Source organism: Lissotriton vulgaris, chromosome 10 (genome assembly GCF_964263255.1).
Source record: "Lissotriton vulgaris chromosome 10, aLisVul1.2, whole genome shotgun sequence".
In the NCBI taxonomy this organism is placed as follows: Eukaryota; Metazoa; Chordata; class Amphibia; order Caudata; family Salamandridae; genus Lissotriton; species Lissotriton vulgaris.
This window is the reverse complement of record NC_141698.1, coordinates 703,731,907-703,750,769: the sequence shown is the minus strand read 5'-3', so window position 1 is coordinate 703,750,769 and position 18,863 is coordinate 703,731,907. Positions and strand designations below refer to the sequence as shown.

Here is an 18,863-nt window from a genome sequence, read left to right as displayed (position 1 = left end):
ACAATCAAGGTGGTAATCAACTTACAGGTTTAGCCACTGAGTCATTGGTATGCAGGTAACCATGAGCCCTTTGTCCCTGTGGCACTGAAAGGCAAAGAAATTAAGTTACTTACCTGTAACTGTAGTGCACCAGTATTGGAATTTTTTTATAGATTCACATGCTTGAATCATTCCCCGTCATTGAGATGGGAGTCCCCGGTTACTTTAGAAAGCAATGTAATGAGAGGTATAGACTAGAAAAGGCACAGGTCTATTAGTTTAGTAACCCATCAGTCATTTCTTTTAAAAAGAGACCAAAATTAGGTCTTAACCAAACAGATTGTATCAACATTAAGAACATTCCAAAGAAAAAGCTCCAGTCCATCAGATTTTAGAGCACAAGTGTATAATAATCGTATTCACTACGAGAGAGAGAGTGAGAGAGAAAGGTGAGCTTCCCAGGAAAGGAGGGTGGGTCACATGTGAATCTATGAAAGATTCAAATTTCTTACTCCGGTATTAGAACTTTCATAGATTCACATGCTTGAATCAGATTATACAGCAGCTGAAGAGAACATTTCGTGAACTATCCACTGCATAGTGTATATATAAGAAACCCAGATGCATAGCCATACGAGTAAACTAGAATGAGCTTATAAAGCAGTATACAAAGCCCCAAAAAAACATAAAAATACAAAATATGTCAATAAACCACTTGGCTTAATGTCACATCACTGTGAACTGCCTAATGCAAGCAGTAGTGCTGAGTAAAGGACTCTGATCTTCCAGGTTGCTGCTCAGCATATTTCAGGAAGAGAGACACCAGCAAATAATGCCATAAAAGTAAACATAGTCCTTAAATAATGGTCACGAACCAATGAGGTAAAAGGCCTTTCAGCCTTCTGGTGACAGAATTGAAAGCCGTTAGATATCCATCTAGACAGGCTTTACTTTGAGAGAGGAAAGCCTTTCCTTGGAAACTGTAAGCTACAAACAGTTGAGAGGATTTGCGAAAAGCTTTAGTCTTGTCCAAGTAGAATTTTAGACATCGCTTGGCGTCTAAAGAGTGAAGTGTTCTTTCCACAGAGGTTGCTGGATTTGGAAAGAAAGACTTGAGAGCCACTGGTTCATTAAGGTGAAAATCTGCAGGGACCTTAGCAATGAATTTGGAGTTTGTGCGGAGAAAAACCCTGAATTGTGGGAAAGGTTCTAGTATAGTAAATGCCTGAATCTCAGGGATCCTTCTGGCCGAAGTCAAGGCGAGAAGGAGGGAAATTTGATATCCGCTTTGTGGATGGGCTCGTAGGTATCCTTCATAAGCTGAGACAGTATAGTCTTCATTTGCCAAAGCAGAGGAGGCCTTACGGGAGGAAATGTTTGGAATAAGCCTTTCGAGAAATGACTTAATGGCCATGGAAGACAATAGCAATTGAGATGCGGGTGATTGACTGAAACATGAAATGGCTGCAAAGTGGACTTTGCTGGAAGCATGAGCTAGACCAGACATCGCCTGGTGAAGAAGATACAGGAGAATTTCTCCCGGAAGAGGAGAGAGGATGCATCTTAGCCTGATGACATCTGATGCAAAACATTTTCCATTTGAGACAACAGGTTTTATTGGTACTATTAGCAAGGCCCTGGCTAGGATTGCTCTACAGTCCGATGGTATGTACATGTGTTGGAATTCAAGGAACTCAGGAGCCATGCTGATAAATGAAGTGACTTGGGATCTGGATGCAGCACTTGACCATGATGCTTTGTCAGTAGAGTGGGAAACGTTTTCAATTGAATGTGACGCTTTTGTGTCAGGAGAAGCAACTCCACAAACCAGTGCTGGCGTGGCCATGACAGAGCGTTGAGAATGAGCTTGCAAGGTCAATGTCAATGTCAGATACTCTTGTAGAGCGCATTTCTCACCAGGGGTCTCAAGGCGCTTGCAAAAAAAAACTGCAATCCAGACAGCAATCTGAAACTAAAAGCAAACTTACTGAGGGAAAAGCCAGGTTTTCAGCTTTCAGCGAAAGCTTTTGTGGTGAACTATGGACGATAGGTGGGATGGTAATTTATTCCATAGCATGGGGGCAAGATAAGAGAATGAATGGCCTCCATTATGAGAAGTGCGAATACGAGGCTGAACAAGGTATGATTTAGTGCCAGATCTTAAAGATCTTCCCGGTATGTACCATTGAAGTTTTTTTGCTAGGTAGTTAGGGCCAGTGTAATACATGGTCTTGTGTGTGAGACTTAAGATTTTGAAATGGCCTCTTTGTTGCACCCGGAGCCAGTGAAGGGTTTTGAGATTTGGGGCACAGGGGGATCTGGGGGGAAGATTAAGGACAAGTCTGGCTGCTGTGTTTTGAAGAATCTGGAGCTTGGAAAGCAGATCTTCATTAAGTGCCGTGAACAAGGCGTTTCCATAATCAAGACGTCTCACAACTAGACCCTGCACCAAAGGTTTCCTAGCTTCAATGGGTAGCCACTTAAAGATCTTGCTGAGATTGTGCATAATCCCATAGCAGACACCTAGAACCTGGTTAACATGAGTTTTCATGGATAGAGAACAGTTGATGGTAATTCCAAGGTTACGTTCGGCTGACTTGGGAGTGGGGCATGAGCCTAATTCCGAAGGCTACCAGTCTTGCGCCCACAATTCCTCAGCTTTACCAAATAGGATGATCTTAGTCTTGCTGCCATTTAATTGTAACTTGTTTCTACTCATCCAGTTGTTTATTTGGACCATACAGCTCTTGAAGCGAGATCGAGTGCCAACGTAAATCAGAACCACAGGTGACAAGAAATTGGGTATCGTCGGCATAACACGCAGCCTCAAATCCGTACGATCTGATGATACCGGCTAACGGTGTTAGATATTGCTTAAACAGCATAGGGCTGAGAATAGCGCCCTGTAGGACCCCCACAGTAACTGGACGACTACATGAGACTAATAAGTCAACAAGAACAGTGGTAGAGCGGTCCGTCAGATAGCTCTCAAACCAGTCCAAAGCCTTCCCTCTGACACCCACCTCCCATAGTCGATGTTTCAAAATACTGTGGGAGATGGTATCAAAGGCTGCAGACAAATCCAGGAGAACCAAAATTGCTAGTTCTCCTTTATCCAATGAGAGTCTGATGTTGTCAATAATCTCAACAACCACGGTCTCTGTACAATGGGCAGCCCGGAAGCCTGATCGTGAGGGATCCAGGAGACCATGGTTCTCTAGATGGGCAGTGAGACGCTTGTTGACTAGATGCTCCAATACCTTCCCAAAATAGGGTAGTAGGGAGATGGGACAATAGTGAACTGGTAGATTGGGATCAGCTGAAGGTTTTTTAAGAATAGACTTGACTCAAGCGTGTTTCCACCTAGTCTGAACTTTGACTTGCACTAGTGACATGTTAAAAATTTCAGTTAAAACTTTAGTGAATTGGGGCATGATCATAGTGCAGGATCGAGGTGAAAAAGGGTCAGCTGGGGAACCTGATTTAATCTTGGTTAAGCATTCTAGTACCTCAGTAATGGTTATGGGTTCAAATTCCATTAACAGGGGGACAGTATTTATTTCCGACAGTGGGGGGGGCTGCTTTCATTTTCTTTAGGTGTCTTGGGAGGAGAGGAATTGGAGGAAAGACCTAGGCAGAGATGCCAGACCATGCGATCGAAAATACATTCCCCCACAACCCTGGTTGGGGATGCCATCTTGCATAAAACCAGCATTTGCGGTTCTGGGGGTCACAAAGAGGTCCATATTTGGCTTGTCCCATCGGAGAAAGATGTTGTCCAGTGTCCTCTGGTGCAATTTCCACTTATGGCATGATGCGGTCAGCTGGCTGAGTTTGTCCGCTATAGTGTCCTGTTTCCTGGGAATAAGTTCTGCACACAGATGCACCTTATGATGGATGGCCCATTCCCATATTTTTTGTGCCTCCGGAGATTGCAGGTGGGATCTTGTGCCACCCTGCTTGTTGATGTAGTGCATCGTGGCTGTACTGCCCGTGCGGACGAGCACTGCCAAATTGTGATTTCTTGGGAGAAAGGCCTGCGAGGTGAGATGTACTGCTTGCAACTCTGGTAAGTTGATGTGTAATTGAAGTTGAGCTGGTTGCCATTTGCCAATGATTTGGAGTTCTTGGCGGTAAGCTCCCCAAATGTCCAAGAAAGTGTTAGTGGTGGTGACCAGAGGGAAAGCTAGGGGCAAAAAGAGTCCAACTGAAAGATGTTACTGCCTCATCCACCAGATAAGGCCCTGGCCATTCCTATAGTGGCTTGTGTGATGAGCTTGTCTAATGAGACTGTCACTTGCACCCATTACCTGTCCAATTCCTCTTGAAATCGACTCATCCGTATGCGACAAAAGGGGAAAAGAGGGATGCAAGAGGACAAACTTCTATTTCATTTTCGCTGCTGATTTTAATAGCACGCTTGAAAAACCTTTTAAAATTTGTAATTTGCACATTGTCTTTGCAACACCTCTAAGTTGTACTCACCTGCATTTCCATTCGCTCGTGGCCCCGTTCTGCCCCGGCTCTGTGCCGTTTGTGCGGAGGGTCAGCTTGAGGAACGTCACTTCCTGCTCGTGACACCACTTCCGCCCTGCACGGAATCTTCGCAGGTTAGCGGTCTAGTGCTGCCGAGCCTGCCGAGTATTTAGTTCCCGCTTCCAGCTCCCAGCCCCATTGACAAATGCGGCGATCTAGGCTGCGGTTGTGTGTTGTTGCGGATGCTGTTGTACAAACTTCTATTTCATTTTCGCTGCTGATTTTAATAGCACGCTTGAAAAAGCTTTTTAAATTTGTAATTTGCACATTGTCTTTGCAACACCTCTAAGTTGTACTCACGTGCATTTCCATTCGCTCGTGGCCCCGTTCCGCCCCGGCTCTGTGCCGTTTGTGCGGAGGGTCAGATTGAGGAGCGTCACTTCCTGCTCGTGACACCACTTCCGCCCTGCACGGAATCTTCGCAGGTTAGCGGTCTAGTGTTCCCTCACCTTCAGTATTTAATGGCGGTATGGAGGAAGCGCAGCGGACGAGCGCAGCGGGAGCGCCGACTTCGCGCCGAAGTCGCGCACAAGTCAAGCCCGTCTGCGCCAGTCTGCGCCGGTCCGCGGCCGACCAGGCCCAGGGCCTTGTCGTAATGCCCATTTTTTTTCCTATTCCTCCTCCGACCTCCTGAGACTTAAATCTTCAGGGCCTATTCCCGACCGCACTGTCAGGGCGGCTCAGGAATGTGGCATTTTCGTTCCATCTGATTTCTCCGCTCTTGTATCCCCCCACGCCCCCTCCCCTACAACGCCACCAACCTCCGCCTCTTTACTCATTCACTATCTTAATACCCGATCCCTCATTCGTCACCAGCTTGAGATATTTCAACTGTTGCATCAGAGCACCATCGATATCCTTCTCCTAGCCGAAACCTGGATCACCGAGGACTCAGCCCCTGACATCCTCGCTGCTATCCCTACGGGATACTACATTATGCAAGCCAACCGGCCCGCTGGGAAGATGGGCGGCGGGGTGGCGGCTATTATCCGATCTGAACATAAATTTTCTGAGGTCACTATGACACCCATTCCCAAAACCGAATGCTTAGCTCTTAAATTTTCTTCTGCCAAGTCGTCCTTCATTTGTGTTATCGTCTACAGGCCCCCTGATTATATGCCTCTCTTTCCCCAACTCTTCAGTGATTCTGTCGCGCAACTTGCGATCAATCACGCTAATATCTTGGTGATTGGAGACTTCAATTACTGGCCATCTGCTGCCCATGAAAGCCAATCCTCTTCGGAATTCACCGACCTCTTAACAAGCATGAACATTTCCCAGCACATCCACACCCCCACCCACCACAAAGGCCACATCCTTGACCAAGTCTGGACGTCCAATCTCGACATCTCCCCTCCCGCTGTCCTCCCCTGCCCTTGGTCTGGCCATAACCTCATCTCCTTCCAACTGCATCTTCATACTCTCTGCCCTCCCCCCCTTGCTAAAAATCTCGTGGCTCGTAACTGGAAAAGGGCAAATTTGCCTGAATTTCATGCCTTACTGGCCTCCACTGCACCCACGTCATCGATTTCGCTAGGGGACCAGGCTGACCATCTTGATGAATGGCTACGTCAGGCAAGCAACAAAGTTGCCCCCTTTAAAAATATCAAAGCTAAGCGCCCTCACGACGCACAACGGTGGTTCTCGGACCAACTCAAAGCGGATAAACTTGCCCTGCGGCAAGCTGAACGCCGCTGGCGCCGCAACTACGACCCACAGCTCAAACTCGTCTACACCGACTCTCTAAAGTCTTATAAAAAAATCGATTCTGACAGCTAAAAAGGCCTATTTCTCTCAAAAAATACTGGAATCTAACAACAAAACCAAAGAGATTTTCTCAATCGTCAATGAGCTTTCCCTGCCTGATAGGGTCACCCCCCAACCCCAGCCAACCCAAACCCTGTGCGACTCTTTGAACTCTTACTTCATCGAGAAAATCGTAACCATAAAAAACAATATCCCGACCCCTGTGTCCCCTCTTCCTCCTCCCCTTCCCCCCAGGAACACCAGCATCCTGACGGAGTTTCCTCCAATCTCCCTACAAGAGTTCTCCTCTCTTCTTCGCAAAGTGAGCTCAGGGTCTCCTAACGATTGCTGCCCCCCTCAGATCCTGAGAGAAGCCTTCCTTGCTTGCCCAGACCCCCCACTTGCATTGCTCAATAACTCTCTTGCTACTGGGGAGGTCCGCACTCTTTCAAACAAGCAGCTGTTCTACCCATCCTAAAAAAATCAAACGCGGACCCCACAATCCTAAGTAATTTCCGACCAATCTCCCTCCTCCCTTACTTAGGAAAGATTCTGGAGACTTATGTCACCCGCTGCCTCAGTTCCTTTGTAGAGACATCCTCCTTCCTGGACCCCCAACAAGCTGGATTCAGACCCCTCCATTCCACTGAGGCGGTCATAGTAGCAGTCATGGACGCCCTCAGGAAAGGAGCTGACAAAAACATCCCTCAGGCCCTTGTCCTCTTAGACCTTTCGGCGGCATTCGACACGGTCGATCATGCCATCTTGATCGACCGTGTCCACAATGCCGGAATCCAGGGGGTTGCCCTCGACTGGCTAAGATCATTTCTCGACCAGCGTTCACAATCTGTTCACCTGTCCACGTTTTCTGCACCCTACACATCCCTCACCTGTGGTGTCCCACAGGGCTCTGCACTTTCCCCCCTTCTTTTTAATTTGTATTTGCAACCCCTCTTAGCTTCCCTCCGCAATTCCCCGGTCACAATCTTCAACTACGCGGATGATCTTCAGTTAATTTTTCCTATTGATTCACTCCCTTCCTCCCGTCTCAGTTTTCAGTCCATCATGCTGACCATCGCAGAGTGGATGTATCACAGTCAATTAAAACTGAACCCCACAAAAACTGAGCTCGTACTTGTGGGGGGCCCCACTCATCAGTGGAATTCCACCTTCTGGCCAACCTCCCTGGGGACGGCACCCACTCCAGTGAGCACAGTGAAGAGTCTGGGGGAGATCATTTCTGAAGACCTCTCGATGAGACCACAAATCAACTCTGTCACCTCATCCTGTTTTTTCATCTCAGGAGGATCCGCAAGATCAGCAGGTTTCTCACTAGGGATGCCCTGATCCAAGTCATCATCGCTCTCATCACCTCCAGGCTCGACTACACCAACATGCTGTATGTGGGGATCCCTGCATGCCACCTCCATCGGCTGCAGCTGGTGCAGAATCAGGCTGCCTGCCTGATTTTCCGCCAGCCTAAACATCAGCATGTCCCTCCCCTCCTCCGTAGCCTTCATTGGCTCCCTGTCTCCAAGCGTTGCACCTTCAAGCTGGCATGCTCAACGTTCAAAGCCCTCTCTGATGTAGCCCCGGCTTTCATCTCATCTATCTTGACTCGCCACATCCCCCTCAGAGCTCTTCGCTCAGCATCTCTCAACCTCCTTGTGGTTCCCAAATTCAAACGCAAAAAGCACGGTGGCTCGAGTTTTTCTGTTCTGGCCCCCTCCACTTGGAACTCCCTGCCACTTACGCTTCGCTTATGCCCCAGTTACGACTGCTTTCGCAGACTTCTAAAAACCTTGCTATTTCAGTCTGCCTATGAATAACCCCCTCACCCTTGATCACTGTACTTGTCAAAGAGCGCCATGAAACCGTTGGTGAAGTGCGCGGTATAAATAATTTTAACGTTTAACGTAACGTAACATCATCCCTAGAAGGGCTGTGTCAGTGTCATGAGTCGTAGTTGGCTCTCCTGTGTGGGAAACGCCTTGAAGGAAGTTGCGTTCAGCGTTGTTCCTAAAAACATTATGGTTTTTGACAGCTGATAATTGGATTTCTCTTGGTTCAGGGTGAGACCTAGCTGTTTGAAGAGATCTGTGCAGGCTATTTTGGATGTGTGTGCCGTATGTTTGGAAGGCGTCTTGACCAACCAGTCTACTAGAAAAGGAAAGACTTGGTGGTGTTGTCTGAGAAAAGCGGCTACAGGTGCGAGGCACTTTGTGAAGATGCGAGGGGTGGATCGGAGGCCAAAGGGCAGCACGTTGAATTGATAGTGGCTACAGGTTACTGTGAATCTTAGAAATTTCCTTTGTTTCTGTTGGTCGGGTTGATGAAAAAACGCATCTTGGAGGCCGAAGGTTGCCATTGTCTCCCTGGTTCGAGAGCTGCAGCACCTCCTGTAGAGTTACCATGCAGCAGGATTGATTCCTGAGGAAGATGTTGAGGTTTCAGAGGTCAAGAAACAGTTGCCACTGCCTTGACTTTGTGCGGATTCAGAAGTAACAGGAAAAGAAACCTTTTCTTTTGTGGGCTTTAGGAACTCTCTATATAGCTCCCTTTCTATCATGGTTTTGACCTCCAATTTGAGAAGCTGTAGATGATTCTGGATGGAAGGTTGTGGCAGAGTTGGAGGTGGTCTGTGGAGGAATTGCAATGTGTGGCCAAAATGGACAAGGTCTAAGATTCACTGCTCTGTGATAATTTCCTGCCATCAGTGGCGGTAGTTGGTAACTCTGCCACCGAGGCGGGACGAAGGAAGGAAGTACCGGAGCCTGAGGGACATCATTGACATCGGCCAGTGTACTTTCCCGTACCTCCAGACTTTCCCCTGGGAAGGGGTCTGGTGTATGAGGATTGTGGTGGTTGCCTCTGCTGGTATTGGGGACGATACTGTTGAACGAATGGAGAGTGTGAGGAGTAACAATATTGTTGGTAATCCCCTCTGTATGAAGGATGTCCTCTTCCATGTGAGCAACAAAAAAGAACTTTACTGAAATGTAAGGTCCCCAAAAACTTAGCTGTGTTTATGTTAGACTGGAAAGCCTGGATGGCCTTGACCATGTTTTTACCAAAGAGGGCTTCTCCGTCGTGAGGGCTAAGATTTTGTTCTTAAGGTAGCCTTAAGCCAACATTGACACCTGAGCACTGCAGCACCTACTAACTGCTGCAAAACCCGTAATGACAATATCCATGGTGCAATCTATTAATTCATACCAGACCTTCCTGACTTCTGCCTTGTCAGCTTCTGGTAACTGGTCGATGTACGGACCAATGTCCGACCACATCTGTTGGCCGTACCTTCCAAAAACTGCTAAAGAGTTGGATGCCACGATCGTTAGCGCTTATGTTAATGAAAAAATGTTTCCCAATATTGTCAAGGTGCATACCCTCTTTATCTGGAGGGGCTGAGATAGGTGCCTAAGGGTTCTTAAGGCAGCGCTGCCTGCTTGTGTGACATTGGCTTCCGGTTTAGGATGCCCAGTAAGACATGCGGGTCAAACAGACCCATTTCGGCTTAGATTCTGGGGGCTCTGATTTAAATTTGGTGTATTGCACACTAAGCACTTGTGTATGAAGCTTGACCTTTTGTGTAATTTGGTTGTAAATTAGATTGATATTGCGGTGAACACCTCACTTGTAAATTAACTAAATAGGTATTCTACCTTTGAAGGGAACAATGATGTCCCAGGGCTAACTTTCTGACGTGTCCGTTAATTTTTGGCAATAGTTGGCACAGATTTCCAGATACATACCACTGCAGATGTAACTGTTTTGTTACAAGACTTACAGAAAAACTTAAAAGCAACCAGTACCTTCAGCTTATGGAAGTCAAAGTAATCACAAGCATACCCAGATAGGAGACTGCTGTGCATTAAGAGAAGTAATTCCGCATCTGCAAGTTTAATCTTACAAATGTGTGTTATAGGGCTCATTATTTATAACACAGGGTTGTGTGGGTACATCGGATTCCTTAACCTTGTGTCAAAGCATCGGACACAATACATTTTGATGGTGGGGACTGAGATAGGCCATTGCTTTTATCTATAATTGAGATCAAGAGCAGTGTGTTCAGGGAAGAGAGTTGGGAGGGAAAAGGACAGTTTGTTTCAAGAGCTGAAGCTATGGACTTCACATGTTTTAGTTATGCAGCTTTTCAGGAGCTACCTTGTTTTTTTCCGCATGATCCTATTTCGTAGTTCTAGAGTATTAATACCTCAAGTGGTAGGCTTAGTCAGTAAGATATCCATCCAAATCTTCAAGATAGACTTCTTTTACTTCAAAGTTGACAGGAAGTGGTGGCAAACTTCTTATTCTGTGGAGAACATTCATGGCTCTATGAAGGAGCACAAGGAATTAACCTACGAGGGTGGTACTCATCTTCCAAGTACTGTACATTTTAGCCCCATTCTCCACTTGATCTGCTTTTGTCATTTCATAGAGGACGATGCACAAGTCTAAGCTTGAGACAAGAAAGTACAAATCTAGAATTAAGGGAGAAGGTGAAACTCAAAGACTCCCCTTTTTAATGAATGCAAGACCACTGGCCAATAAACTTAGTAGATAGATGTCCAACATAGGAATTTAATTAAAATATAAAGCCACTGTCTGGGCCACGCTACGAAACGTTTAAGCCAAAATCAGTCAAAATGCACTGGAGAGGAACTGGTACACTGCTATTTCACAATGATAAAATAAGTTTGATTTTTGGAACAAACAGAGAAAGAGAAATGAAAGCATTTTTAATAAAAAGAACCACAGAATACCTTCTGGAAAACATCTTTGTCATCAATATATTTGAACACAGTAATGAAGCTGGTGAGCTTGTCTTCCACTTCATTCTCCGTCATCCCTTTAGCCGACTTCTTCAACAAGTTGTCACAGTACTTCGCCAGCTGGTTATTTATGAAAACACAAGAAAGACAGGTGAATCTATACTTTGTGACCACAGTTTTGAGTAACTAATTTAAACTGCATAGTCCATTATCGGTTATCACTGTTTATTGCTAATTATTGATGAGATCATATTTTAGCTTCAGGACTGCAACATGTACACTACACTAAAAAATATTTTAAATCCTACTTTTTTCTCTTTAAATCTTACTCTAAAAAACTCATGCTCAAAAAGTAATACAATGCTCTAAAAAGATTTGAGAATGCAAATCGAGGTACAACATTGAGGGCAAGCTTAGTAAGGAGTAGTTTCTGTCCTGTAACTCCAGTTCTGTAGTAGGGGTATCTCCGTTATAGTCATAATCTAGTGAATAGTCCCGCCCATGTGCGTGGACCCAGGAGCAATCAAAAATAATCTCTTAAATTGTCAAAAAATGCATAACTGCAAAGACACTTAAGAGAGAATTTAAAGACAGATAATGCAGCCTATATCCACAGGCTACACTGTCCAGTACTTCAGCTAGAAATTCCACCAAAAAAACCACACAAACAGCACAGCTTGCCAGTTTCCTCCACAGAGAAACTTGCCTCTACCAGCAAAAGGAATGATAGAGAGGAAGGTATGGACAGACAAGCCCCATAGGCTGCCATTATGTGGCTCAAACAGGATACAGTGCCTTTAAGAGAACTCTTCAGAACTTCTCCCAGTTCCCAGAATGCACAGCAGGTCCCTTTTACTTTCAGTTCTTTTTGAAGGCGTAACACGCCAGACCTGTAGCATTGCTTACATGAATATCCTTCTCCACCGGGGAGGAGGGCGGGCGCTTATGACTATAACAGAGATACTCCTACTACAGAACTGGAGTTACAGGACAGAAACTACTCCTTCTGTAGTAGGGGATCTCTGTGTATAGTCAATCTAGTGAATAGAATGGCAAGCCAATCCCCACACCAAAGCGGCGGTGGAGAGAAGAAAATTAGCACCACTATTGTGCGCACAGATTTCGCAGCGACGCCTGCCCAACCTGAGCGTCTGTCCTGGCATCAGTGTCCAGACAGTAATGCTTAGCAAAGGTGTGGACCGACTTCCAAGTGGCCGCCTTGCAGATTTCTGCAATTGGAACATTACGCAGCAAAGCAGTCGTGGCAGCTTGAGCCTTAGGTTTACCCCCTAAGGTCTTATTAGCCTTTTGGTAACACAATTGTATACAGGACACAATCCACCTAGAAATGGACTGTTTGGAGGTAGCAAGACCGGTCCTGACTGATCCATAATTGATAAACAATTGGTCTGACCTACGAATATCTTTGGTTTTATCCAGATACAATTTCAACACCCTCCTAACATCCAGGGAATGTAGAGACCTTTCCGCTGGAGATGAAGGATTCTGAAAAAATGCACACTCCATGTGGGTCGGATTTGGCCTTTTTCCTATCACACTCTGTGCAATAGTCAAATAAGCCAGGCATTTGACAGTACAGGGCACCCATAGGGAAGAAAAAGGGCTTAGCACTTAACAAAAAGTACTACACACAAGAAAAAGTGAAAAAATCACCAAATAAACCCTTGAAAGGGAGAGCTCAATGCTCCAGGGTCCTGCTGGCAGGAGACGGAAAAAAGAACTGAAAGTAAAAGGGACCTGCTGTGCATTCTGGGATACTGGGAGAAGTTCTGGAGTGTTCTCTTAAAGGCACAGTATCCTGTTTGAGCCACATAATGGCAGCCTATGGGGCTTGTCTGTCCATACCTTCCTCTCTATCATTCCAGAGGCTTTTGCTGGTAGAGGCAAGTTTCTCTGTGGAGGAAACTGGGCAAGCTGTGCTGCTTGTGTGGTTTTTTTGGTGGAATTTCTAGTTGAAGTACTGGACAGTGTAGCCTGTGGATATAGGCTGCATTATCTATCTTTAAATTCTCTCTTAAGTGTCTTTGCAGTCATGCATTTTATGACAATTTAAGAGATTATTTTTGAATGCTCCGGGGTCCACGCACATGGGCGGGACTATTCACTAGATTATGACTATACAGAGAGATCCCCTACTACAGAACCATGCATATAAATCTCCTGGTCGTGCCTAGATTCAGGCACAAACGGATTGGAGGGTCGCCTTTCTCAACCCAGGGCCCCCAATTTTGAAACTCTCAGCCTTCTCCATTGAGACTAGAAATGGACCTCTCGTGTTTCAGTAAAAAACTGAAAACCTGGTTGTTTACCCAAGCCTATAACTAGATATTCACTTATTCCAAGGAGTGCCTCCAAAGAATAAAAAAACCACCCAGCTCCAAGAGACCTGTTGGTGAACGTGTGCTCCACAAATTCTCAATGACATAACATAACATATCTGATACTGGTAAAAGCAACTGTAACAAATTCACCAAAATGATAACAACAGCAGTGACATTAGGTCATCTATCGATTGAGGACACTACAAGACGTGAAATTACATCGGACATGGCCATGATGGCACTACTGATAGTACCATACACACAAAGGGCAATGGGAGGGATGTTTGCAAATAGTGTAAACACAGGCGATCGGGAGTGGTAGTATTCTAACCTAGGATCCAAACTATACTCACTGGTGAGGCCTAAGTAGGCTAAAACCGATCAAAGTTTACTTGTGGTCCCTTCCGGAGGGGACCTCGCCAGTCAGCTCTGGATGGACTACTTCCATGAGAAACATAGTGATTTGCATAAGGCAGGCCTTTGTCTAGCATAGCCGAGCGGGTGAAAAGCAATGGGGATGAATGCTACCCAGAGCAATGCCAGTGGTTAGACTATTCGCAAGCATTCCACACATCACCTTCTGTGTGCATTTTATCAGTCGGTAATGTCACTGTAGGAAGCTTGCTCTATATATACTATATCAAAAAGAGGTACAGTGTGCACAGAGTCCAGTAAGTCCTCAAAGGTATAGCAGAGGATAAAGTAGATAATACCTTACTCTTAATTTAGTGGTAGCTGGGCTGAGCAGTTAAGCTTACCAGAGGGTAATGGGAATGCATGTTGTACACACTCATAATAGGCAAGAGCAAACACTCAATGAATAACTCCACGCCAATGTTTACAAAAATATTACTTTAGTGACTTTTTTTTGAGGAATCAAGTGGAACTCGGTTACAGGTAAGTAGACTTTTCAGAAATGCAACACTTTCAAATGTACATTTGGTAAAGGTATGTATAAGCATTAACAATATTTTACCGGTGCATGTAATACTTTTCAATGTCAAAGAAATACTTTGTATTATTCTCAGAATCAACATTTAGTGCAATACAGAAACAAAACAATGCAATCCTATGGAAGGAAAGAAGCGTAAGTAATTTTCGGATAACCATTCGACTTACAAGTACAGTCTTTGGAGGGTTTGACCAACACTGGGCAAGGGTCAGACCAAGGTAGGTACTGCATGACCAGCGGCACTGTGACGGCCGGGTGCAGAGGTGATTGGGCCCAATGTTAACCTATGGGAGCTGGGGCCACCTTGAAGAGGCACTGGTTGCAGGCAAGTACTCCCAGTTCAGGGACACGGGCACTGGGGGTTTAGCTCAGCACTGAGGGGGCAACCAAGTAGCACCAAAGCTGCACCACAAGCGGCACAGAGGTGGCTGGGTGCAGTGTGCAAAGGAGGCGTCGGGTGCCCTGTAGAAATCAATTGAGATCCTCAGTTGGAGACGAAGGCGGCAGGCTCAGTCAAGAAGACTGGCTGAAGAAATCCAACAAATGGAGAGGCGAGTAGTACAGTGAGAGGATGGAACACCGTCAGTTGGGCACTCCTAGACCTTGTGGCTGTGGGTGAAGGGGTCTTTAGGCATCAGGTTTCTCTCACCGAATCTGGTTGTGATAGGGTGGAGCCTTCAAGAAGAGGCAACAGGCATTGTGGGGAAGTTCAGGAGAGGTCGTCCAATGCTGGATTCCAGGTCAGGATCGCCGGGGAGACGTCAATGGATCGTTGGGCTACTTGGACTCAGGCTGTTGGCTATTAGTGTAAAGTGGTGCAAATGTCACAGATCCGCCTGGATCCGGGGTCCTTGGGTTTATTTATTTCTGGACAAACCCATTGTCCACGGGAGAAAATAATTTTTGTCGAAGGCAGCTCAGGTCTCTGGGATCCATGGAGGATGCTGGCTGCGGGACATGCCATTTTTGTGAGCAGGGTCCTTGAAGAGGGAGACAGGGCGGTAGGGCTGGGGACAAGTCAGTTGTCGTCGTCCGCCTTCGATGCTGCACGCCTTTTCGGTCATTCTTCTTAGGTCGTTGAATCTGAGGAACATGGTTCAGAGGAACCCTAAGTAGTCACTGAGGTCAGAGGGCAGTAGCCAATGTCTCCTGTGCCCTAGGTTGCCTACACCCTTTAGGTGCCCCCTCACTTTGGGGAGAAGGGCACATCCCTATTCCTATTGGTTCTAATTCTCCAAACCAAGATGGAGAATTCTGAAGAGAGGGGTTCACCTCGGCTCCTGGCCACCCTTGGGGTGTGCCAAGCCAAGGTGGACACTCCCACTCTGGTTACTAATTTTCCTGCCTGTGCTGCCGCCAAAAAGTGGGGCTAGGAAAGGGGGCAGGCATCTTTACTAGTTGGAGCTGTCCAAATCAGCGTAACACAAGGTGAGAGCCTTAGAGGCTCACAGCCACGTGCTGATGTTCCTACACAGGGTAGGTCTGAAGCACCTCCACCCAGAGCAGGCTTTGTTTCTGACCTCCGAGAGCACAAATGTTCTCACCCCATGGAATCAGAAACCGGACTAGTGCTAGCTGGCTGGCAGAGACCAGTCAGCCAATACATTAGAAGCTAGTTGTTTTCAGAGGGCATCTCTAAGATACCCTCGGAGTGCATTTTCTAATAAACCCAACACTGGCATCAGAGTGGATTTATTATGCTGAGAATTTTGATGCCAAACTTCTCAGTTTTCAGTAAAGCCATCAAGGAGCTGTGGAGTTCATGTTGACAAATTCTCTGCCCATGTACTCAAAATAGCTTCACTGCACTTGCAGTGTCAAAGAATAGACTCATACACTGGAGGAGCATATTGCTCATGCAGCTATGCCCTCATCTGTGGTATAGTGCACCCTGCCTTGGGGCTGTAAAGGCTGCTAGAGAGGTGACTTACCTATGCCACAGGCAGTGGTGTGTAGGCATGGCACCCAGAAATGTGTTAATGTGTGCAATGTCAACTCTTTTAGTTTAGCTACACCACAACACATAGCCTGCAATGGCACTGTCTATGTGTTTGGTGTGGAGCCCCTTAGGGTGGTATAATTCATGCTGCAGCCCAAAGGGTACCTCTCTGGTCACAAGGCCCTTGGTACCACTGGTACCCTTTTTACAAGGGACTTATAGGTAACCCTGGGCGGAGTTGCGCTTCGCTAAACTCCGCAAAGTGGTAAATAAAGTCTGCCGCACTACGCGGATCTCGGGTACCGGCGAGGTTACGGTACCAGTGAAGCATAATGAAGAGAACTGGGGGAAACTAATGTTGAAGACCCTTCAGAAACCTATTGAGAATAGAGGACTTGCAAAGAGAAGGCTGATTTGGCAACTGCAGGAATGCAGATACAGCAGAAAAATAACCATTCAAAGTGCCCAAGGAAGAGCTTTGCTGGGCCGGGGCAGAAAAAACAAGAGAACTAGTGAAAGAGCAGCAGATAGGGGGTCATGCTACAAATTTGCCCCGTCGACAGGCACATACAGTCTGGGTGGAGGGACGCCTGGCTGCCAAAATGACATTACAGACTTTGGGCGGAAGGTCAAAGTCTGACAACTGTCGCTGCTTAATTCCAACACAGGAAGGTGGAGCGTTGACATCTTCGGGTGCACACCCCACTGCTGTCACAGAAGATCCTCCCAAAGAGGAAGCCTGATTGGAGGATCGATGGACATGCTCAACAGCTCGGGATACCAGAGTCTCTGGGCCTAATCCGGAGCCACAAGAATGACTTGAGCACGGTTGTTCCTGATCTTCTTGAGAACTCTGGGCAGGAGTGGTATTGGCAAATAGGAGGCGTGAGCTCCAGTGTCTTTGAGCGAGAGCTACCTTGGAAAACTGCGGCACGAAGAACAGCTAACATTGCTTGTTTTCTGCAGCGGCAAACTGATCTAGGCATGGCGCTTCCCACTCTTGAAAGAGATCTTGCGCTCCTCCAGCTGGAGATTCCATTTATGATCAGCTAGGCATCGGCGGCTTGGTTAGTCCACCCTGGTGTCAGAGAGCCCGCCAGGTGATGAACCACCAAGGAAATGCCCTGACGTTCCAGACATGTCCACAGGCGCAGGGCCACTTGACAAACGGTCCACAACCCACCCCGCACTGTTTGTTGCAGTATCACATGGCAGTGTTGTCTGTGAACACCTGCACTAGACTCCCCTTGATGGAGGATAGAAAGGGTTTCAATTGCAATCGGATCACCTGATGATCCAACAGGTTGATTTGGAGACAGCATTTAGCTGGAGACCAAAGTCCTCTGATCTCCACCTCTACAGTACAGTTAAATCTGGTTGGAGAAGGGAGTGGGGTCTGCCACGGACCCAATCGCGGTCTGTCTGTCACCACAGGCTATCATTTGCAGTGCCCTCTAAAACTGGACTATGTTGGAGAGAGTCCCCTGATGCTGTGCCGACTGGAACTTAAGGTACCACTGCAGAGCCCGCGTATGCCAATGGGCATGTGTCACTAGCAGGATGCAGGAGGCTATGAAGCCCATCATCCTCAAAGCCAGGCTCGCCAAAATCCAGGACAGAGGCTGAAACATCGGTATCATAGCCCGAATATTCTGGACTTACTGCTCTGGAGGATATGCCCAAAACTGCACTGTGTCCAGAGCGGCTTCGATGAAAGGGAGCGACTGAAATGGGGTCAGGAAGGACTTCAGCATGTTGATATCAAATCCCAGTGAGTGCAGGAGGTCTGCTGTAGTCTGGAGGTGGGAAATGAGCCCCCCTTCAAAAGCCAGTCATCGAGATAGGGGAAGACTGGGACCCCCAATCTCCGCAGATGAGCTGCACCCGAGGGGCACTGGAAAGGCTAAAGGGGTGCACAACAATCGGAAAGCCCTTGTTGCCCACCATAAATCAGAGGTAACGCCTGTGGGCAGGCAGGACACGGATGTGGATGTGGAAATATGTCCTGCAAGTCCAATGCTAATATTCAGTCTCCTGGGACCAGGGCTGACATGACTTGAGCAAGTGTGATCATTTTGAATTTCTCCTTACGGAAGAAATTGGAAGGGCAAAGGCCTAGGATAGGATAGGATAGGATAGGACAAAGGCCTCCGTCCTTTTTGGGCACCAGATAGTAGCGGGAATAAGAACCACGTCCTACTTCTGATGCCACTACCCTCTCTATAGCACCCTTGGCCAAGATAGTTGACACTTCCTGATAGAGCAAGGATATATAGCCCTCCGTCATCCTGTCACAACTAGCTGGCACGGGTGGAGGGGTTGTCGCAAAGGGGAGGGAGTAGCCCCTTAGAATAATCTGGGGAACCCAGCTGTCGGATGTCATCGACCTCAAGTGGTGTAGGTGATGGAGTATTCTGCCTCCCACTGAATGCCCATGATGATCGGAGGCTAAACTTAGGGGTTTGACGGACGTGGCTGCTGGGGGGAGGAGGGGGGGGGGGCTGGTGCAACGTTCTGACGCACAAGTTACTACTTGTGTAATTATATATCCGTAAGAGACATTAGTTAGTGATCGATTCCTTACCTTAGAATAT

At 46.9% G+C, this 18,863-nt stretch overlaps 1 protein-coding gene across 1 annotated transcript in view; it reads right to left on the bottom strand.

The window, feature by feature from the left end:
- Positions 1–18,863, bottom strand: part of CUL2 (cullin 2) — a 570,015-nt gene that overhangs the window by 254,601 nt on the left and 296,551 nt on the right. The window contains exon 13 of the mRNA XM_086941531.1: positions 11,028–11,156. Within this exon, the coding sequence (XP_086797657.1) occupies positions 11,028–11,156 (129 nt within the window). The remainder of the gene's footprint in view (positions 1–11,027; positions 11,157–18,863) is intronic.